The sequence below is a fragment of the Ascaphus truei genome, chromosome 4 (assembly GCF_040206685.1).
Source record: "Ascaphus truei isolate aAscTru1 chromosome 4, aAscTru1.hap1, whole genome shotgun sequence".
NCBI classification, from domain to species: Eukaryota; Metazoa; Chordata; class Amphibia; order Anura; family Ascaphidae; genus Ascaphus; species Ascaphus truei.
The window spans coordinates 927,871-951,165 of record NC_134486.1 but is presented as its reverse complement, the minus strand read 5'-3'; the positions used below and the strand labels follow the sequence as shown (position 1 = coordinate 951,165).

The 23,295-nt window shown below is 54.6% G+C and overlaps 1 protein-coding gene across 1 annotated transcript in view; it reads right to left on the bottom strand.

Moving 5' to 3' along the window:
* EMILIN1 (elastin microfibril interfacer 1) overlaps positions 1-23,295 on the bottom strand; it is a 117,643-nt gene that overhangs the window by 52,738 nt on the left and 41,610 nt on the right. The window contains exon 3 of the mRNA XM_075595122.1: positions 15,438-15,652. Coding sequence (XP_075451237.1) covers positions 15,438-15,652 — 215 coding nt within the window. The remainder of the gene's footprint in view (positions 1-15,437; positions 15,653-23,295) is intronic.

The following is a 23,295-nucleotide window of genomic DNA, read 5'->3' as shown; positions in this document are numbered from 1 at the left end:
AAGGTAATGTAGAACTGTCTTCTTTTCCGTAAAGCAGTAAGATAACACATTTCAATTTTATTTCTACAGGATTAAGATATATTTGGGGCTGTTTTTGTTTAAAATGCTTGTAAGAGCTCATAAGCACTGTTTGAATTAATATATTGTATTATATATGTATATAACGCCATTAATGTACATAGCGCTTCAAAAGGAGGGTGTGCGTGGTGTGAGCGGAGTGTGATGATATCTGTCTTTAGCAGCATGAAGGTCAGTTATTTTAGCGAGAATTGTCTCCGTTAAATAAGCAGTGTAGAAGCCATACAAGACAGGTAGGGTCAAGCTTGCTGTTTTTTTAGTCATGGTATAACTGTTGCATGTTTGAAGATATTTTGTTTAGCTTAAGAGAGGGCATAGTTAAAACGGGATAGCAATTGTATTGATGGAAGTTTGCAGGAATATGAGATTTCTTTCAGAAGGCATTCAGGGGAATGAGTGAAAGAATGTTGCATGCTCTTGTAGGCATACCAGTAGACTTGGTGTTTATAAGTAATTTAAAATATTCCCGTTATTTAATTTTTGAAAGACCATACAAAATGCAGTTTTAGGACAGCGTGGAAAGCTTCATATTTAACATTAAACTAATGTTACAATCCCCTGCGTGAGGATTAATCCAGCAGTTAATATGAATTAGACAGTGAAACCCATTGTCCGTTATCTGTACTATGAAATTTCTGGCTGTTTTCCCAGAAAGAAAAAAAAAAAAGCGCTTTGAAAATTATTATTTTTTCTTTTTAAAGTCAGAGTATCTTTTAAAGTGAATGCTGGCCGTGTGCTCAGCACTTTGCAAAGAGTTCAAAATTATTTGTCTATTTTAAAAGGAAATCTTTTGTTCAGGATTTCAGGATTTTTCTTATATTATAAATGCCACAGTTGTTAAAAGACCTACTGCAGGCTTTTTCTTTTAACACAAGCAGTAAATATTTTTATAGTCACTACACATACATATCTATTTATCAGTTAATTTTGCTATATATCAAAACAACCTGTTTTCATAACTATTTTTGTGTTTTTGTATTTTTGTTCACATATATAGATAATATATGAACAAAAGAGGGGAGATACATACATAGGTTATTGAATTTATTATAGCAATGTTAACTCCAAGGGCTGACAGGCCCCTGGTAAAAAATAATAATACATTTGCAGATGTCACAGCAAAGCAGGTAGCAAGCCGTCCCTATGTTGAGGGATATATGATATCTGCCAAATTTATAATTTTGTAACCATTTATTTGTTTTTGAGTATGTCCTGAAAATAGAGTTAAAGGACAGGGGATATATAATTGCATAAGTGAACAGGGTATATATTATATACAGGGCATTTCACATTTTTAGCAGAATAGTTACAGTGGAGTGTTTGAAGTGAAAGCCAGGAGTGACTGTGGGTGTGGGACAATAGCCATGAGTGCAGGCTGTTGGGATGCTTGACTTGTGGGGCGAGTTTTAAGGTTAGTTAGTATTAAATGACTAAAAGGTTGACACCATTTGCATCAGAGAAAATGGCAGATGGCAGTTAGGTATGTATGAGAGTAAGTGTGTATTGGGAGAAGAGAGATTGATTTGTAGTTTGAGACAGTATTTTTGTCCCCATTTTTGAAGATTGGGACAACTCTAGCAGTTTTCCAGGTCTTAGGGATATGGCCTGCAGACAGGATAGAGGTGATTATGGAAGCAATTGGTTTGGCAATGGCTGAGGAACCAAGTTTTAGGAACTTGGATTGTAGCAAAGTCAAGTCCATATTGGTTGCTTAGTTTAAAATTTGAGGAGCGTTAATAGGGGATATCTCTGTTTATATGCGGATGCTAATAATAGTAGTAACCATATTAATACAAGAATTTATTTCTAGGTATAAATTCTCTCCCTATGAGACACTTATGGGATGAGTTATGACCATCAGTAGTTCAAAGTAACGAATTAAGGACCACGTTATTGGTAATAAAACAATTAATAAGTATTGCATGCAACTAATATATATTTTTGAGTCTTTCTAGGCACAGGTTAAAGCTGAAAGTGCACCTACGCAAGACGGGTTAATGGTCAAGCATTTTCTACGCAAGCACGCTCTTCATACCAGATGAAAAGGCCATTTAAATACTACTCATCACCAGCATTACAGTAAAAATTTCTTATCATCATGGATACACATCACGCACGTCAAAATAGTGCCAGCCTAGGCACAAACAGCTAATAAAGACAAAGACATAGCACCTGCAAATAAGTGTTTTGATGGACACAATACTCTCTGACCACTAATCATCAAGGGAGAAAGGTTATAGGCAAAAATGTCCAGGCCTCAACACACGAACTTTGAACTTTTTATTTTTACAGGTTTTTATTATTTTTCAGTTACAATGTATGCTCCATTATGTTTGTGTACGTGGCGTCCCATAAGGATGACAAAATAGTATAAGGTATTATTTGTTTAACTCTGTTTATTTTGTTTGGATTTCTAGGTTAATAGAATCTCCCTGCAGAATGATATCCCGATGGGAGAATGCTTTATCAGTCAAACACACGGTTATGTTAATTGCTCACAGGTAGCGTTAGAAACAGAAGAGATGCACCCAATACACAAGTGCTAAAAAGTAGTCTATGGGAAGAATAAGTTTCAAGAAATTTATTCCCAAATGTAGGAGTTGGGTTACTGTATGACAGGTTTACAGGGATATCCTAAATCATACAGCCACAGACATTTACTCACTTAACCAAGAATAGGTTTAGTTTAAATTAATGACCCAGCAGAATAAAATAGCTCTGGACTATATTTTAGCCTCAAAAGGAGGGGCATGTATGCGCCCTAGTTAAAGCGCAATGTTGTGTATTTATCCAGGATTTAGGGATCATGGGGACTTGGTGGTTGGATTGATTTGCTTTGAGCGAAGCTAGCGAATGTTTTTGTATGTGTGTGTTTGTCCTACTCATTGCTCTCTATGTATTAAGTACAGCAAAACTCTGATCCAGAAGTGCGTTGCAACCCCCACCGACGCTATGCCTCTCTGCGGTGATGATGTCGCCAGTCCCCCAGAAGAAGAGACCAAAGAGACCAAAGAAGAAATCAACTGGGCTGATATAATGGCCGGAAAAGGAATGAAGTTATGCACAACTTGGACATCTTGGTCCATCAGGACTATGAAATGGTTAACTGTTCTGTTCTTTAAATAGACTGTCTCTTAAGGATATGGGGGGACTGAGAAGACTGGATATGAGGAAGGTGGGAGGTCACAAAGGGAAGTGAGTCAACCACAAGGAAAGGATCACAAGTCAGCCATTTTGACCATAGCATCCATCTTGGTCCGTTTTGCCATTCTGAGTAAATGCAATATGAAAGATGTGTGCAAGAAGAATGTTTATGCTGTCGCTCTTAGCAGAAATTAGCCCCCACCAATTCTCACAAATAGCTGACCCTTAGATTATGTGACATATTCTAATTTATAGAAATATTTAATGATATATATATATATATATATATATATATATCTATTGGTTGTGTGGCATGTGGGCCACTAAGATTGTACCCTGCAATCACACTGCCCTTTGTTATCTGGGTTTCATTCTTCCCACTTTCTATGTATCTGACACGTTACCCCAAGGGAAGCTGAGAAATCGAAAAGATCTGACCAGGACCATTAGTCCAACCCGCATTGCAGCCGGAGTTTTTATACCTAGATTAGGTGTTCTGGATCTCTATTCTAAATTAAGTGATGTTATGGTAAATATTAATGATGCTCTTAATCAGAAAAGTGATGCTATTATCCGTCTGACTAATGAACAAGAGCAGATCCGAACAGTATTATTACAGAATAGAATGGCTCTTGATTATCTGCTAGCCTCACAAGGAGGTGTTTGTAAACTTGTAGGACAGAAGTGCTGTGCCTATATTGAAGATGAGTCTGGTGCTATTCATAAAGATATGGATAAGCTACAGGAAATTCAGGCAAGGATGCGTAAGGAATCCTCAGGCCTTAGCTTAAATTGGATGTCAGGACTCACTAGTTGGATCGGAGAATTGGGTATGAAATTCTCTATGGTTTTATTGTAGTGATTAGTATAATCGCAGCAATTTTTGTTATTTTTCACTGTGCTAAGTGTGCAATGCTTTCATTTGTCTCAAGGAAACCTTCAGTTTCATCTCACGCCATGTATGCAACTAATAATTCATATGTGGCCATGAACAGAGTCTATGATACAATTGGTCCCCATAAGGCCATAGTCAAAGAGAAGCGTACCTAGTAAGGGTATTTGTTCTTTTAGAGAACAAAAAGGAGGGATTGTTAGGACCAGTATGTCAGGCCAGAGTCTGCACTCATGTTAAGCTTCCATTTTGTATGGTCATAACTAGTTAAGATTCTGTAGTCAGCCTTTTGCTGAAATATAAATTCATAGATGCACTCAGTTTCTCTGCTAAATTGCATTTCATTTCTTCCTGGTCAGAATATTACTAGATACTTTTGTGATGTCAATTTCCTGGTGTTTTAGTAGAATATAATAGAATGGTTCTCTGCAAGAAGCAAGGTAGTGAAATATAGTTGCAAGACTCAAGGTCTCTTTTGATAACAGACAATGAATAAGCTATGTATTTAGACAATTGCTTGTATTGAAAATAAACACGTCTCAAAAGTCACGCCACTAATATGTCCTGCCCCTAAATCACGCCTCTAATCAAAGCTACGCCCAAGACACACCTAGTATACGCCCAAGATACGCCTATGTTACGCCTCTAACCAATATTTCTTTTTTTTCTGTATAAAAATCATTACCCTATGAGTAATAAATTGAGACAAAGGATTTGAAACGTGGCGTGCGTTACGTTTCATTTTGTTCGTCTCCCAGGCCTGAAAAGTTCATCAAAAATCGGAGATAACAGTGGCAGGGCGTGAAAAACTTCTCCGGGGAAGTCTGCTGCAAACGGTGCAGATTGTGTATCCAGTCACAAGGCTTCAGTGTACCTGGCAGAGGAAAGGTTCCTCTCGGTGCTGAAGCCAGGGGAGGAAATAACGGATTTTCCTTTCACTGGGGGATGGGTTTCCGTGCGTGCCAGCGAGCAGGGATTGCTGGGGGATGAGTTTCCGGGCGTGCCAGCGAGCAGGGATTGCTGGGGGGTGAGTTTCCGGGCGTGCCAGCGAGCAGGGATTGCTGGGGGATGAGTTTCCGTGCGTGCCAGTGAGCAGGGATTGCTGGGGGGTGAGTTTCCGTGCGTGCCAGCGAGCAGGGATTGCTGGGGGGTGAGTTTCCGTGCGTGTTAGCGAGCAGGGATTGCTGGGGGATGAGTTTCCGTGCGTGCTAGCGAGCAGGGATTGCTGGGGGGGGTGAGTTTCCGTGCGTGCCAGCGGGCAGGGATTGCTGAGGTAGGAGTTTCCGGGCGTGCCAGCGAGCAGGGATTGCTGGGGGATGAGTTTCCGTGCGTGCCAGCGAGCAGGGATTGCTGGGGGACTAGTTTCCGTGCGTGCTAGCGAGCAGGGATTGCTGGGGGATGAGTTTCCGTGCGTGCTAGCGAGCAGGGATTGCTAGGGGATGAGTTTCCGTGCGTGCCAGCGAGCAGGGATTGCTGGGGGGTGAGTTTCCGTGCGTGCTAGCGAGCAGGGATTGCTGGGGGATGAGTTTCCGTGCGTGCTAGCGAGCAGGGATTGCTGGGGGGTTAGTTTCCGTGCGTGCTAGCGAGCAGGGATTGCTGGGGTATGAGTTTCCGTGCGTGCTAGCGAGCAGAGATTGCTGGGGGATGAGTTTCTGTGCGTGCTAGCAAGCAGGGATTGCTAGGGGATGAGTTTCTGTGCGTGCTAGCGAGCAGGGACTGCTGGGGGATGAGTTTCCGGGTGTGCCAGCGAGCAGGGATTGCTGGGGGGGGTGAGTTTCCGTGCATGCTAGCGAGCGGGGATTGCTGGAGGGGGGGGTGAGTTTCCGTGCGTGCTAGTGAGCAGGGATTGCTGGGGGATGAGTTTCTGTGTGTGCCAGCGAGCGGGGATTGCTGGTGGGTGAGTTTCCGTGCGTGCTAGCGAGCAGGGATTGCTGGGGGGTTAGTTTCCGTGCGTGCTAGCGAGCGCGGATTGCTGGGAGATGAGTTTCCATGCGTGCTAGCGAGCAGGGATTTCTGGGGTATGAGTTTCCGTGCGTGCCAGCGAGCTGGGATTGCTGGGGGTGAGTTTCCAGGCGTACCAGCGAGCAGGGATTGCTGGGGGATGAGTTTCCGTGCGTGCTAGCGAGCAGGGATTGCTGGGGGGTTAGTTTCCGTGTGTGCTAGCGAGCAGGGATTGCTGGGGTATGAGTTTCCGTGCGTGCTAGCGAGCAGGGATTGCTAGGGGGTGAGTTTTTGGGCATGCCAGCGAGCAAGGATTGCTGGGGGGTGAGTTTCCGTGCGTGCTAGCGAGCAGGGATTGCTGGGGGATGAGTTTCCGGGAGTGCCAGCGAGCAGGGATTGCTAGGGGGTGAGTTTCCGGGCTTGCCAGCGAGCAGGGATTGCTGGGGGATGAGTTTCCGTGCGTGCCAGTGAGCAGGGATTGCTGGGGGGTGAGTTTCCGGGCGTGCCAGCGAGCAGGGATTGCTGGGGGATGAGTTTCCGTGCGTGCCAGCGAGCAGGGATTGCTGGGGGTATTAGTTTCCGTGCGTGCTAGCGAGCAGGGATTGCTGGGGGATGAGTTTCCGTGCGTGCTAGCGAGCAGGGATTGCTGGGGGATGAGTTTCCGGGCGTGTTAGCGAGCGGGGATTGCTGGGGGATGAGTTTCCGTGCGTGCCAGCGAGCAGGGATTGCTGGGGGATGAGTTTCCGTGCGTGCCAGCGAGCAGGGATTGCTGGGGGATGAGTTTTCGTGCGTGCCAGCGAGCAGGGATTGCTGGGGGATGAGTTTCCGGGCGTGCCAGCGAGCAGGGATTGCTGGGGGATTAGTTTCCGTGCGTGCTAGCGAGCAGGGATTGCTGGGGGACTAGTTTCCGTGCGTGCTAGCGAGCAGGGATTGCTGGGGTATGAGTTTCCGTGCGTGCCAGCGAGCTGGGATTGCTGGGGGGTGAGTTTCCGTGCGTGCTAGCGAGCAGGGATTGCTGGGGTATGAGTTTCCGGGCGTGCCAGCGAGCAGGGATTGCTGGGGTATGAGTTTCCGTGCGTGCCAGCGAGCTGGGATTGCTGGGGGGTGAGTTTCCGTGCGTGCTAGCGAGCAGGGATTGCTGGGGGGTTAGTTTCCGTGTGTGCTAACGAGCAGGGATTGCTGGGGGGTATGAGTTTCCATGCGTGCTAGCGAGCAGGGATTGCTAGGGGGTGAGTTTTTGGGCTTTCCAGCGAGCAAGGATTGCTGGGGGGTGAGTTTCCGTGCGTGCTAGCGAGCAGGGATTGCTGGGGGATGAGTTTCCGGGAGTGCCAGCGAGCAGGGATTGCTGGGGGATGAGTTTCCGGGCTTGCCAGCGAGCAGGGATTGCTGGGGGATGAGTTTCCGTGCGTGCCAGTGAGCAGGGATTGCTGGGGGGTGAGTTTCCGGGCGTGCCAGCGAGCAGGGATTGCTGGGGGATGAGTTTCCGTGCGTGCCAGCGAGCAGGGATTGCTGGGGGGATTAGTTTCCGTGCGTGCTAGCGAGCAGGGATTGCTGGGGGATGAGTTTCCGTGCGTGCTAGCGAGCAGGGATTGCTGGGGGATGAGTTTCCGGGCGTGTTAGCGAGCGGGGATTGCTGGGGGATGAGTTTCCGTGCGTGCCAGCGAGCAGGGATTGCTGGGGGATGAGTTTCCGTGCGTGCCAGCGAGCAGGGATTGCTGGGGGATGAGTTTCCGTGCGTGCCAGCGAGCAGGGATTGCTGGGGGATGAGTTTCCGTGCGTGCCAGCGAGCAGGGATTGCTGGGGGATGAGTTTCCGGGCGTGCCAGCGAGCAGGGATTGCTGGGGGATTAGTTTCCGTGCGTGCTAGCGAGCAGGGATTGCTGGGGGACTAGTTTCCGTGCGTGCTAGCGAGCAGGGATTGCTGGGGTATGAGTTTCCGTGCGTGCCAGCGAGCTGGGATTGCTGGGGGGTGAGTTTCCGTGCGTGCTAGCGAGCAGGGATTGCTGGGGTATGAGTTTCCGGGCGTGCCAGCGAGCAGGGATTGCTGGGGTATGAGTTTCCGTGCGTGCCAGCGAGCTGGGATTGCTGGGGGGTGAGTTTCCGTGCGTGCTAGCGAGCAGGGATTGCTGGGGTATGAGTTTCTGGGCGTGCCAGCGAGCAGGGATTGCTGGGGGATGAGTTTCCGAGCGTGCTAGCGAGCAGGGATTGCTGGGGGGTTAGTTTCCGGGTGTGCTAGCGAGCAGGGATTGCTGGGGTATGAGTTTCCGTGCGTGCTAGCGAGCAGGGATTGCTGGGGGATGAGTTTCCGGGCGTGCCAGCGAGCTGGGATTGCTGGGGGGTGAGTTTCCGTGCGTGCTAGCGAGCAGGGATTGCTGGGGTATGAGTTTCCGGGCGTGCCAGCGAGCAGGGATTGCTGGGGTATGAGTTTCTGGGCGTGCTAGCGAGCAGGGATTGCTGGGGGGTTAGTTTCCGGGTGTGCTAGCGAGCAGGGATTGCTGGGGTATGAGTTTCCGTGCGTGCTAGCGAGCAGGGATTGCTGGGGTATGAGTTTCCGTGCGTGTCAGCGAGCAGGGATTGCTGGGGTATGAGTTTCTGGGCGTGCTAGCGAGCAGGGATTGCTGGGGGGTTAGTTTCCGGGTGTGCTAGCGAGCAGGGATTGCTGGGGTATGAGTTTCCGTGCGTGCTAGCGAGCAGGGATTGCTGGGGTATGAGTTTCCGTGCGTGCTAGCGAGCAGGGATTGCTGGGGGGTTAGTTTCCGGGTGTGCTAGCGAGCAGGGATTGCTGGGGTATGAGTTTCCGTGCGTGCTAGCGAGCAGGGATTGCTGGGGGATGAGTTTCCGGGCGTGCCAGCGAGCAGGGATTGCTGGGGGATGAGTTTCCGTGCGTGCCAGCGAGCAGGGATTGCTGGGGTATGAGTTTCTGGGCGTGCCAGCGAGCAGGGATTGCTGGGGGATGAGTTTCCGTGCGTGCTAGCGAGCAGGGATTGCTGGGGTATGAGTTTCCGGGCGTGCCAGCGAGCAGGGATTGCTGGGGTATGAGTTTCTGGGCGTGCCAGCGAGCAGGGATTGCTGGGGGATGAGTTTCCGAGCGTGCTAGCGAGCAGGGATTGCTGGGGGGTTAGTTTCCGGGTGTGCTAGCGAGCAGGGATTGCTGGGGTATGAGTTTCCGTGCGTGCTAGCGAGCAGGGATTGCTGGGGGATGAGTTTCCGGGCGTGCCAGCGAGCTGGGATTGCTGGGGGGTGAGTTTCCGTGCGTGCTAGCGAGCAGGGATTGCTGGGGTATGAGTTTCCGGGCGTGCCAGCGAGCAGGGATTGCTGGGGTATGAGTTTCTGGGCGTGCTAGCGAGCAGGGATTGCTGGGGGGTTAGTTTCCGGGTGTGCTAGCGAGCAGGGATTGCTGGGGTATGAGTTTCCGTGCGTGCTAGCGAGCAGGGATTGCTGGGGTATGAGTTTCCGTGCGTGTCAGCGAGCAGGGATTGCTGGGGTATGAGTTTCTGGGCGTGCTAGCGAGCAGGGATTGCTGGGGGGTTAGTTTCCGGGTGTGCTAGCGAGCAGGGATTGCTGGGGTATGAGTTTCCGTGCGTACTAGCGAGCAGGGATTGCTGGGGTATGAGTTTCCGTGCGTGCTAGCGAGCAGGGATTGCTGGGGGGTTAGTTTCCGGGTGTGCTAGCGAGCAGGGATTGCTGGGGTATGAGTTTCCGTGCGTGCTAGCGAGCAGGGATTGCTGGGGTATGAGTTTCCGGGCGTGCCAGCGAGCAGGGATTGCTGGGGTATGAGTTTCCGTGCGTGCTAGCGAGCAGGGATTGCTGGGGTATGAGTTTCCGTGCGTGCTAGCGAGCAGGGATTGCTGGGGTATGAGTTTCCGTGCGTGTCAGCGAGCAGGGATTGCTGGGGTATGAGTTTCCGGGTGTGCTAGCGAGCAGGGATTGCTGGGGTATGAGTGTCCGTGCGTGCTAGCGAGCAGGGATTGCTGGGGTATGAGTTTCCGGGCGTGCCAGCGAGCAGGGATTGCTGGGGTATGAGTTTCCGTGCGTGCTAGCGAGCAGGGATTGCTGGGGTATGAGTTTCCGTGCGTGCTAGCGAGCAGGGATTGCTGGGGTATGAGTTTCCGTGCGTGTCAGCGAGCAGGGATTGCTGGGGTATGAGTTTCCGGGTGTGCTAGCGAGCAGGGATTGCTGGGGTATGAGTTTCCGTGCCTGCTAGCGAGCAGGGATTGCTGGGGGGTGAGTTTCCGGGCGTGCCAGCGAGCAGGGATTGCTGGGGTATGAGTTTCCGTGCGTGCTAGCGAGCAGGGATTGCTGGGGTATGAGTTTCCGTGCGTGCTAGCGAGCAGGGATTGCTGGGGTATGAGTTTCCGTGCGTGCTAGCGAGCAGGGATTGCTGGGGTATGAGTTTCCGTGCGTGCTAGCGAGCAGGGATTGCTGGGGTATGAGTTTCCGTGCGTGCTAGCGAGCAGGGATTGCTGGGGTATGAGTTTCCGTGCGTGCTAGCGAGCAGGGATTGCTGGGGTATGAGTTTCCGTGCGTGCCAGCGAGCAGGGATTGCTGGGGTATGAGTTTCCGTGCGTGCTAGCGAGCAGGGATTGCTGGGGTATGAGTTTCCGTGCGTGCTAGCGAGCAGGGATTGCTGGGGTATGAGTTTCCGTGCGTGCTAGCGAGCAGGGATTGCTGGGGTATGAGTTTCCGTGCGTGCTAGCGAGCAGGGATTGCTGGGGTATGAGTTTCCGTGCGTGCTAGCGAGCAGGGATTGCTGGGGTATGAGTTTCCGTGCGTGCTAGCGAGCAGGGATTGCTGGGGTATGAGTTTCCGTGCGTGCCAGCGAGCAGGGATTGCTGGGGTATGAGTTTCCGTGCGTGCTAGCGAGCAGGGATTGCTGGGGTATGAGTTTCCATGCGTGCTAGCGAGCAGGGATTGCTGGGGTATGAGTTTCCGTGCGTGCTAGCGAGCAGGGATTGCTGGGGTATGAGTTTCCGTGCGTGCTAGCGAGCAGGGATTGCTGGGGTATGAGTTTCCGTGCGTGCTAGCGAGCAGGGATTGCTGGGGTATGAGTTTCCGTGCGTGCTAGCGAGCAGGGATTGCTGGGGTATGAGTTTCCGTGCGTGCTAGCGAGCAGGGATTGCTGGGGTATGAGTTTCCGTGCGTGTCAGCGAGCAGGGATTGCTGGGGGGTTAGTTTCCGGGTGTGCTAGCGAGCAGGGATTGCTGGGGGGTTAGTTTCCGGGTGTGCTAGCGAGCAGGGATTGCTGGGGTATGAGTTTCCGTGCGTGCTAGCGAGCAGGGATTGCTGGGGTATGAGTTTCCGTGCGTGTCAGCGAGCAGGGATTGCTGGGGTATGAGTTTCCGTGCGTGTCAGCGAGCAGGGATTGCTGGGGTATGAGTTTCCGGGCGTGCTAGCGAGCAGGGATTGCTGGGGGATGAGTTTCCGTGCGTGCTAGCGAGCAGGGATTGCTAGGGTATGAGTTTCCGTGCGTGTCAGCGAGCAGGGATTGCTGGGGTATGAGTTTCCGTGCGTGTCAGCGAGCAGGGATTGCTGGGGTATGAGTTTCCGGGCGTGCTAGCGAGCAGGGATTGCTGGGGGATGAGTTTCCGTGCGTGCTAGCGAGCAGGGATTGTTGGGGTATGAGTTTCCGTGCGTGTCAGCGAGCAGGGATTGTTGGGGTATGAGTTTCCGTGCGTGTCAGCGAGCAGGGATTGCTGGGGTATGAGTTTCCGTGCGTGTCAGCGAGCAGGGATTGCTAGGGTATGAGTTTCCGTGCGTGTCAGCGAGCAGGGATTGCTGGGGTATGAGTTTCCGTGCGTGTCAGCGAGCAGGGATTGCTGGGGTATGAGTTTCCGGGCGTGCCAGCGAGCAGGGATTGCTGGGGTATGAGTTTCTGGGCGTGCTAGCGAGCAGGGATTGCTGGGGGGTTAGTTTCCGGGTGTGCTAGCGAGCAGGGATTGCTGGGGTATGAGTTTCCGGGCGTGCCAGCGAGCAGGGATTGCTGGGGTATGAGTTTCCGGGCGTGCCAGCGAGCAGGGATTGCTGGGGGATTAGTTTCCGTGCGTGCTAGCGAGCAGGGATTGCTGGGGGACTAGTTTCCGTGCGTGCTAGCGAGCAGGGATTGCTGGGGTATGAGTTTCCGGGCGTGCCAGCGAGCAGGGATTGCTAGGGTATGAGTTTCCGTGCGTGTCAGCGAGCAGGGATTGCTGGGGTATGAGTTTCCGTGCGTGTCAGCGAGCAGGGATTGCTGGGGTATGAGTTTCCGGGCGTGCCAGCGAGCAGGGATTGCTGGGGTATGAGTTTCCGTGCGTGTCAGCGAGCAGGGATTGCTGGGGTATGAGTTTCCGGGCGTGCCAGCGAGCAGGGATTGCTGGGGTATGAGTTTCCGGGCGTGCTAGCGAGCAGGGATTGCTGGGGGATGAGTTTCAGTGGGGAATTGTTAACAGAATGTGCCTAGGAGTTTGGGGTCCGGAGTTGTTGGTTCCCCCATAAAGGTACCCAGAAATCATGCCTGATCCTCGGATACATGTAGGCACATTGTCCCGGCAATATCTCCCCCTGAAAACTCAAGCGCGACCCACCACTAGGGTTCCCTGCTTCAGCACAGCCCAGAAAGGTCAATGAGGCACAGGGATGAACAGGTATCCCTGTGTAATGGATCGGGGGACACGCGCCTCTCAGCGGGTCCCCGTCACCTCAGGCCCCACGGCGGCGCTCTGCCCCGGTTACCCGCTCCCTCGGCCTCTTACCTGTCCCGCTCCCACGCCGAGCCGTTCCTCCGTGGCGCACACCACATCCGCACGCGACCGGGGCGCGCGCACGGCAGCCTTACAGAGGGCGCGCGCACCCGATCTTCTTACCAGAACTTCCGCGCCGCTGGCGCCGCCCCCCGTCGGCTGCAGGCGATTGCCATGGATCACACCCCTGTCTCCCTCCCTGCTCACCTGGACCTATCCCTGCGTTCACCCAGACAGGCCTCCGCTCCACCCCTTCCTACCATTGGCCCTCCTTCCTTTATAACCCCAGTCTGCCCTCTCCGTCATCGCTCTGCATACCTGTAGCTTCTCTGTGGCTCCAGTGTGCAGTGTCTATGCCCAGCTCTGCATAGCTTCTCTGTGGCTCCAGTGTGCAGTGTCTATGCCCAGCTCTGCATAGCTTCTCTGTGGCTCCAGTGTGCAGTGTCTATGCCCAGCTCTGCATAGCTTCTCTGTGGCTCCAGTGTGCAGTGTCTATGCCCAGCTCTGCATAGCTTCTCTGTGGCTCCAGTGTGCAGTGTCTATGCCCAGCTCTGCATAGCTTCTCTGTGGCTCCAGTGTGCAGTGTCTATGCCCAGCTCTGCATAGCTTCTCTGTGGCTCCAGTGTGCAGTGTCTATGCCCAGCTCTGCATAGCTTCTCTGTGGCTCCAGTGTGCAGTGTCTATGCCCAGCTCTGCATAGCTTCTCTGTGGCTCCAGTGTGCAGTGTCTATGCCCAGCTCTGCATAGCTTCTCTGTGGCTCCAGTGTGCAGTGTCTATGCCCAGCTCTGCATAGCTTCTCTGTGGCTCCAGTGTGCAGTGTCTATGCCAAGCTCTGTTATCTGTTACAGCTCTTGTCCCTGCCCCTGTTTGGATTCCCTTGGATTGATCTCGGCTCTGTCTGACTACGTGTACCTCGCTACCCCTGGACACTGCTTTGGACCTCGCTACCCCTGGACACTGCTTTGGACCTCGCTACCCCTGGACACTGCTTTGGACCTCTCTACCCCTGGACACTGCTTTGGACCTCGCTACCCCTGGACACTGCTTTGGACCTCGCTACCCCTGGACACTGCTTTGGACCTCGCTACCCCTGGACACTGCTTTGGACCTCGCTACCCCTGGACACTGCTTTGGACCTCGCTACCCCTGGACACTGCTTTGGACCTCGCTACCCCTGGACACTGCTTTGGACCTCGCTACCCCTGGACACTGCTTTGGACCTCACTATGCTGCCTTCTCCTGCCCCTGCTCTTGGATATTAACCCTCCGACTTCTGGCACCCCTGACTCAGCAAGTATATCGTTAACCCTTTTCTCACCAGGCCCGGCAACGCATCTTACCACACTCCGGGCATGCCCTCACTGCTGTGGGTGCGTGTTATACCCTTACCCACCTCAGTACTGGGGACTGGCCAGGTCGACGGGCATACATGAGTTACACCCTGTAGCTGAGGGAATCCCTAGGTTAAGGGGGGTACTCCAGTTAGTGCCAAGGTGTCCCAGAACCTGTATTGGGTTTGTGGGTGCCCCAACCGAATATGTGGTACCCCAAAATGTATGCTGTAATAAAGCATGACTTATAGTATTTTTACATTTACTATAAGGCTCTATGCAGTCAGAAGGGTATATGTTTAAGGTGCCAGCTAGTCTGCATAGAATCCATACATGACAGAGAAGGCGGGTGTTGAGAGGTGTTGGGGTGCTATGTGGATGGGGCGGGGTGGAGTACTGGGACCAGAGAACAAAGACCCCCTGGGGGGGACCCTCTGGTCTGCTGGACACAGTGGCGCCTGCCCAGCGGGAGGCAATGGGCTGGCTAGGGAAAAGATGGCGATCGTAGGTGCTTTTCCTATTGGCCAGAACATATGTCCCGCCCACAGGGCGTCCCGAACTGGTTCAACACGCCCCCTGCCCTCATCAACCAGATGAGCCCTGCTCTGATTGGCAGCTGAGAATATTCCCACGCTTTGAATCCATGTTAAAACATAGGGCAAAGTAGTCTCTGAAAGGGGCTGCTACAGATCAGGGTGTGTGTCTCTCAGTCTTGTGAGACTTATAGATAGTCTTGGGACTGGTCCAGTGAAGTGCAGGTAAGTTTTCCCAGGGGCATTGCGATGCCAGGAAATTCCTAGCCCAGCTGAGAACTGGTTCTGAGGAGTGACGTTACCTGTTACAAGCGTATTCCTGCTCCGTGGAGTGAACAAGGTCAGACTGTGCTGAAGCAGGCGCCTTGCACCTAGGAAAGCCGAGTTTTACCCCCAGTCCCCAGTAAGTGTGTATATTCTCTGTATTTTGTATTTCTGTGTGTTTCCGAGGTCTTATCCATATAAACCTAATTTTATTTCACTGCCTTTGTTTTGCCTATTTACTGATCCCTTAAATATAAATTGTGTTAAAAGACCTGGTCTACCGTGACAAAGGGTGAGCTCTGTATGTAACGGTGAGCTCTGTACAGTATATAGTATAAGGATGAGCTCTGTATATAGAATGTGAGTTCTATATATAAGACTGAGCTCTGTATATAAGGAGGAGCTCTGTATACAGGTCCCATCAGAGGTCCCATCAGAGGTCCCATCAGAGGTCCCATCAGATCGTGTAATGTTGGCTGGAAGGGGTTCAATGTTTTTTTTGTAATGAGACCTCTCAACTGTGTCAGACCTGACTCACCTTCTCCTCCAGACCCGCTCAGTGGGCTTCCACCCGTGGTCCCAGACAGGTTGGGCCTGGCGGGTTTAGGCCTAGGCCTGGTGGTGGTGATCTGAGGCCCTCCTGCCGGCCCGTCCATGCAGTCATCCCCTGTATAGCCCTGGCAGCATTTCCACTCCATGTCTGATACAGTCTTGTAGGCAACCTTGTATCGCGGCCTCACGAAGGTGCGGTACCTGGGAGAGAGGGGGAGCCGGCTGTGAGGGGCCACATACAGGGCTAGGAATCCATCTGATATTAAATACATGTAGGCCAGATTTACTGAACAGTGCTAAGCCTTAGAGTGCCTGAAGCATGGGGCCACATGGGTCCCTTGAACGGTGAAACAAGGCAGAGCACAATCTTAACCCGTTTATTACTTTAGAGGCCTTCATGCCAGATACATGGCGAATATTAATCTCTGTCACTTCAGTCCAGCCGTGGGGAAACACGCTTCCCATATATACTAAGCAGCGCTATTAAATGAAACACACTCTGGTGCCAAAGACATGTTATGGCCTGTTCACTTGTACGAGCTGTCAGCTGGAACAGGCCGCTAAGTAAATACAAAGCCGAGGTTTCCGGAAGTAGTTGGCGGCCATTTTTTATATCCCTGACTGCTGTCTCAAACTCCAGGAAACCCCGTTTTTGATGAAGTCCCTGGACACAAGCCAGACAGTCTGGGATTTTATACTCAGACATGCTGCAAAATGTGGTGAAAGTCCTACAGGGGAAGGTTACTTTACCTCTATGTGCCTCCTGCAGTTAGATTAGAGTGTAAGCTCTCTGGGGCAGAGTGCTGCTATGCGAGGCACAGAGCAGTGTAATTTGGCATCCCCCGGTATACAAGATTATTATGTGTTACTCAAATCAGACACTGTTACCTAACCCCCACTGGGGGGCGCACTATGTCTACTGTGTGACTGCACCACGGACCCCACCTGTCCCTGTGTGACTGCACCACGGAGCCACCTGTCCCAGTGTGACTGCACCACGGAGCCGCCTGTCCCTGTGTGACTGCACCACGGAGCCACCTGTCCCTGTGTGACTGCACCACGGAGCCACCTGTCCCTGTGTGACTGCACCACGGACCCCACCTGTCCCTGTGTGACTGCACCACGGACCCCACCTGTCCCAGTGTGACTGCACCACGGATCCCGCCTGTCCCTGTGTGACTGCACCACGGACCCCACCTGTCCCTGTGTGACTGTACCACGGATCCCACCTGTCCCTGTGTGACTGCACCACTGAGCCGCCTGTCCCTGTGTGACTGCACCACGGATCCCACCTGTCCCTGTGTGACTGCACCACGGATCCCACCTGTCCCAGTGTGACTGCACCACGGAGCCGCCTATCCCTGTGTGACTGCACCACGGAGCCGCCTGTCCCTGTGTGACTGCACCACGGACCCCACCTGTCCCTGTGTGACTGCACCACGGAGCCACCTGTCCCTGTGTGACTGCACCACGGATCCCACCTGTCCCTGTGTGACTGCACCACGGATCCCACCTGTCCCTGTGTCACTGCACCACGGATCCCACCTGTCCCTGTGTGACTGCACCACGGATCCCGCCTGTTCCTGTGTGACTGCACCACGGATCCCACCTGTCCCTGTGTGACTGCACCACGGAGCCCACCTGTCCCTGTGTGACTGCACCACGGATCCCACCTGTCCCTGTGTGACTGCACCACGGATCCCACCTGTCCCTGTGTGACTACACCACGGATCCCACCTGTCCCTGTGTGACTGCACCACGGCGCCACCTGTCCCTGTGTGACTGCACCACGGATCCCGCCTGTTCCTGTGTGACTGCACCACGGATCCCACCTGTCCCTGTGTGACTGCACCACGGACCCCACCTGTCCCTGTGTGACTGCACCACGGATCCTACCTGTCCCTGTGTGACTGCACCACGGACCCCACCTGTCCCTGTGTGACTGCACCACGGAGCCCACCTCTCCCTGTGTGACTGTACCACGGATCCCACCTGTCCCAGTGTGACTGCACCACGGAGCCACCTGTCCCTGTGTGACTGCGCCACAGAGCCCACCTGTCCCTGTGTGACTGCACCACGGAGCCGCCTGTCCCTGTGTGACTGCACCACGGATCCCACCTGTTCCTGTGTGACTGCACCACGGATCCCACCTGTCCCTGTGTGACTGCACCACGGAGCTCCCTGTCCCTGTGTGACTGCACCACGGATCCCACCTGTCTCTGTGTGACTGCACCACGGATCCCACCTGTCCCTGTGTGACTGCACCACGGATCCCACCTGTCCCTGTGTGACTGCACCACGGATCCCACCTGTCCCTGTGTGACTGCACCACGGATCCCACCTGTCCCTGTGTGACTGCACCACGGATCCCGCCTGTCCCTGTGTGACTGCACCACGGATCACACCTGTCCCTGTGTGACTGCACCACGGATCCCACCTGTCCCTGTGTGACTGCACCACTGAGCCACCTGTCCCTGTGTGACTGCACCACGGATCCCGCCTATCCCTGTGTGACTGCACCACGGATCCCGCCTGTCCCTGTGTGACTGCACCACGGAGCCACCTGTCCCTGTGTGACTGCACCACGGATCACACCTGTCCCTGTGTGACTGCACCACTGAGCCACCTGTCCCTGTGTGACTGCACCACGGATCCCGCCTATCCCTGTGTGACTGCACCACGGATCCCGCCTGTCCCTGTGTGACTGCACCACTGAGCCACCTGTCCCTGTGTGACTACACCACGGAGCCGCCTGTCCCTGTGTGACTGCACCACCGAGCCGCCTGTCCCTGTGTGACTGCACCACGGATCCCGCCTGTCCCTGTGTGACTGCACCACTGAGCCACCTGTCCCTGTGTGACTGCACCACGGAGCCGCCTGTCCCTGTGTGACTGCACCACGGAGCCACCTGTCCCTGTGTGACTGCACCACAGACCCCACCTGTCCCTGTGTGACTGCACCACGGATCCCACCTGTCCCTGTGTGACTGCACCACGGATCCCACCTGTCCCTGTGTGACTGCACCACGGAGCAACCTGTCCCTGTGTGACTGCACCACGGATCCCACCTCTCCCTGTGTGACTGCACCACGGACCCTGCCTGTCCCTGTGTGACTGCACCACGGATCCCACCTGTTCCTGTGTGACTGCACCACGGATCCCACCTGTCCCTGTGTGACTGCACCACGGATCCCACCTGTCCCTGTGTGACTGCACCACGGAGCCTGCCTGTCCTGGCTATAATAGGACTCTGTCACTATGCGATTAGAGAGCCACCCTCACATCCTGTGGGACGGTACCACGGAGCTGCCACCCTCACATCCTGTGGGACAGCACCATACATCTGCTACCTTCACATCCTGTGGGACGGTACCACTGAGCTGCTACCCTCTCAACCTGTGAGATGGTACCACGGAGCTGCCACACTCACATCCTGTGGGACGGTACCATGGAGCTGCCACCCTCACATCCTATGGGACGGTACCACGGAGCTGCCACCCTCACAACCTATGGGACGGTACCACGGAGCTGCCACCCTCACATCCTGTGGGACGGTACCACGGAGCTGCCACCCTCACATCCTATGGGACGGTACCACGGAGCTGCCACCCTCTCATCCTGTGGGACGGTACCACGGAGCTGCCACCCTCACATCCTGTGGGACGGTACCACGGAGCTGCCACCCTCACATTTTATGGGACGGTACCACGGAGCTGCCACCCTCACATCCTATGGGACGGTACCACGGAGCTGCCACCCTGAGAGCCCCCGATTGGTGTCACTGACTTCCTGCTCAGCCCTGAGACGCCCCCGATAGGTGTCACTGACTTCCTGCTCAGCCCTGGGACGCCCCCGATAGGTGTCACTGACTTCCTGCTCAGCACCGAGACGCCCCCGATAGGTGTCACTGACTTCCTGCTCAGCCCTGGGACGCCCCCGATAGGTATCACTGGCTTCCTGCTCAGCACTGGGACGCCCCCGATAGGTGTCACTGACTTCCTGCTCAGCACTGAGACGCCCCTGAGAGGTGTCACTGACTTCCTGCTCAGCACCGAGACGCCCCCGATAGGTGTCACTGACTTCCTGCTCAGCACCGAGACGCCCCTGATCAGTGTCACTGACTTCCTGCTCTGCACCGAGACGCCCCCGATAGGTGTCACTGACTTCCTGCTCAGCACCGAGACGCCCCTGAGAGGTGTCACTGACTTCCTGCTCAGCACCGAGACGCCCCCGATAGGTGTCACTGACTTCCTGCTCAGCACCGAGACGCCCCTGATCAGTGTCACTGACTTCCTGCTCTGCACCGAGACGCCCCCGATAGGTGTCACTGACTTCCTGCTCAGCACCGAGACGCCCCCGATAGGTGTCACTGACTTCCTGCTCAGCACTGAGACGCCCCCGATAGGTGTCACTGACTTCCTGCTCAGCCCTGAGACGCCCCCGATAGGTGTCACTGACTTCCTGCTCAGCCCTGAGAAACCCCCGCGATAGGTGTCACTGACTTCCTGCTCAGCCCTGAGACGCCCCCGATAGGTGTCACTGACTTCCTGCTCAGCACCGAGACGCCCCCGATAGGTGTCACTGACTTCCTGCTCTGCACCGAGACGCCCCCGATAGGTGTCACTGACTTCCTGCTCAGCACTGGGACGCCCCCGATAGGTGTCACTGACTTCCTGCTCAGCACCGAGACGCCCCTGAGAGGTGTCACTGACTTCCTGCTCAGCACCGAGACGCCCCTGATAGGTGTCACTGACTTCCTGCTCAGCCCTGGGACGCCCCCGATAGGTGTCACTGACTTCCTGCTCAGCACCGAGACGCCCCCGATAGGTGTCACTGACTTCCTGCTCAGCACTGAGACGCCCCCGATAGGTGTCACTGACTTCCTGCTCAGTACCGAGACGCCCCCGATAGGTGTCACTGACTTCCTGCTCTGCACCGAGACGCCCCCGATAGGTGTCACTGACTTCCTGCTCAGCACCGAGACGCCCCTGATAGCTGTCACTGACTTCCTGCTCAGCACCGAGACGCCCCCGATAGGTGTCACTGACTTCCTGCTCAGCACTGAGATGCCCCCGATAGGTGTCACTGACTTCCTGCTCAGCACCGAGATGCCCCCGATAGGTGTCACTGACTTCCTGCTCAGCACCGAGACGCCCCCGATAGGTGTCACTGACTTCCTACTCAGCACCGAGACGCCCCCGATAGGTGTCACTGACTTCCTGCTCAGCACCGAGATGCCCCCGATAGGTGTCACTGACTTCCTGCTCATCCCTGAGACGCCCCCGATAGGTGTCACTGACTTCCTGCTCAGCATCGAGATGCCCCTGAGAGGTGTCACTGACTTCCTGCTCAGCATCGAGATGCCCCTGAGAGGTGTCACTGACTTCCTGCTCAGCATCGAGATGCCCCTGATAGGTGTCACTGACTTCCTGCTCAGAATCGAGACGCCCCTGAGAAGTGTCACTGACTTCCTGCTCAGCATCGAGATGCCCCTGATAGGTGTCACTGACTTCCTACTCAGCACTGAGACGCCCCCGATAGGTGTCACTGACTTTCTGCTCAGCACCGAGACGCCCCCGATAGGTGTCACTGACTTCCTGCTCAGCACAGAGACGCCCCCGATAGGTGTCACTGACTTCCTGCTCTGCACCGAGACGCCCCCGATAGGTGTCACTGACTTCCTGCTCAGCACTGGGACGCCTCCGATAGGTGTCACTGACTTCCTACTCAGCCCTGAGACGCCCCCGATAGGTGTCACTGACTTCCTGCTCAGCACTGAGACGCCCCCGATAGGTGTCACTGACTTCCTGCTCAGCCCTGAGACGCCCCCGATAGGTGTCACTGACTTCCTGCTCAGCACTGGGACGCCTCCGATAGGTGTCACTGACTTCCTGCTCAGCACTGAGACGCCCCCGATAGGTGTCACTGACTTCCTGCTCAGCACTGGGACGCCTCCGATAGGTGTCACTGACTTCCTGCTCAGCCCTGAGACGCCCCCGATAGGTGTCACTTACTTCCTGCTCAGCACTGAGACGCCCCCGATAGGTGTCACTGACTTCCTGCTCAGCCCTGAGACGCCCCCGATAGGTGTCACTGACTTCCTGCTCAGCATCGAGATGCCCCTGAGAGGTGTCACTGACTTCCTGCTCAGCATCGAGATGCCCCTGAGAGGTGTCACTGACTTCCTGCTCAGCATCGAGATGCCCCTGATAGGTGTCACTGACTTACTGCTCAGAATCGAGACGCCCCTGAGAAGTGTCACTGACTTCCTGCTCAGCATCGAGATGCCCCTGATAGGTGTCACTGACTTCCTACTCAGCACTGAGACGCCCCCGATAGGTGTCACTGACTTTCTGCTCAGCACCGAGACGCCCCCGATAGGTGTCACTGACTTCCTGCTCAGCACAGAGACGCCCCCGATAGGTGTCACTGACTTCCTGCTCTGCACCGAGACGCCCCCGATAGGTGTCACTGACTTCCTGCTCAGCACTGGGACGCCTCCGATAGGTGTCACTGACTTCCTGCTCAGCCCTGAGACGCCCCCGATAGGTGTCACTGACTTCCTGCTCAGCCCTGAGACGCCCCCGATAGGTGTCACTGACTTCCTGCTCAGCACTGGGACGCCTCCGATAGGTGTCACTGACTTCCTGCTCAGCCCTGAGACGCCCCCGATAGGTGTCACTGACTTCCTGCTCAGCACTGGGACGCCTCCGATAGGTGTCACTGACTTCCTGCTCAGCCCTGAGACGCCCCCGATAGGTGTCACTGACTTCCTGCTCAGCACCGAGACGCCCCCGATAGGTGTCACTGACTTCCTGCTCAGCACCGAGACGCCCCCGATAGGTGTCACTGACTTTCTGCTCAGCACCGAGACGCCCCCGATAGGTGTCACTGACTTCCTGCTCAGCACTGAGACGCCCACGATAGGTGTCACTGACTTCCTGCTCAGCACTGAGACGCCTCCGATAGGTGTCACTGACTTCCTGCTCAGCCCTGGGACGCCCCTGAGAAGTGTCACTGACTTCCTGCTCAGCACTGGGACGCCTCCGATAGGTGTCACTGACTTCCTGCTCAGCACTGGGATGCCCCCGATAGGTGTCACTGACTTCCTGCTCAGCACCGAGACGCCCCCGATAGGTGTCACTGACTTCCTGCTCAGCACTGAGACGCCCCCGATAGGTGTCACTGACTTCCTGCTCAGCACCGAGACGCCCCCGATAGGTGTCACTGACTTCCTGCTCAGCACTGAGAAGCCCCCGATAGGTGTCACTGACTTCCTGCTCAGCACCGAGACGCCCCCGGTGGGTGTCACTGACTTCCTGCTCAGCACTGAGACGCCCCCGATAGGTGTCACTGACTTCCTGCTCAGCACCGAGACGCCCCCGATAGGTGTCACTGACTTCCTGCTCAGCCCTGAGACGCCCCCGATAGGTGTCACTGACTTCCTGCTCAGCACCGAGACGCCCCCGATAGTGTCACTGACTTCCTGCTCAGCACTGAGACGCCCCCGATAGGTGTCACTGACTTCCTGCTCAGCACCGAGACGCCCCTGATAGCTGTCACTGACTTCCTGCTCAGCACCGAGACGCCCCCGATAGGTGTCACTGACTTCCTGCTCAGCACTGAGATGCCCCCGATAGGTGTCACTGACTTCCTGCTCAGCACCGAGATGCCCCCGATAGGTGTCACTGACTTCCTGCTCAGCACCGAGACGCCCCCGATAGGTGTCACTGACTTCCTACTCAGCACCGAGACGCCCCCGATAGGTGTCACTGACTTCCTGCTCAGCACCGAGATGCCCCCGATAGGTGTCACTGACTTCCTGCTCATCCCTGAGATGCCCCC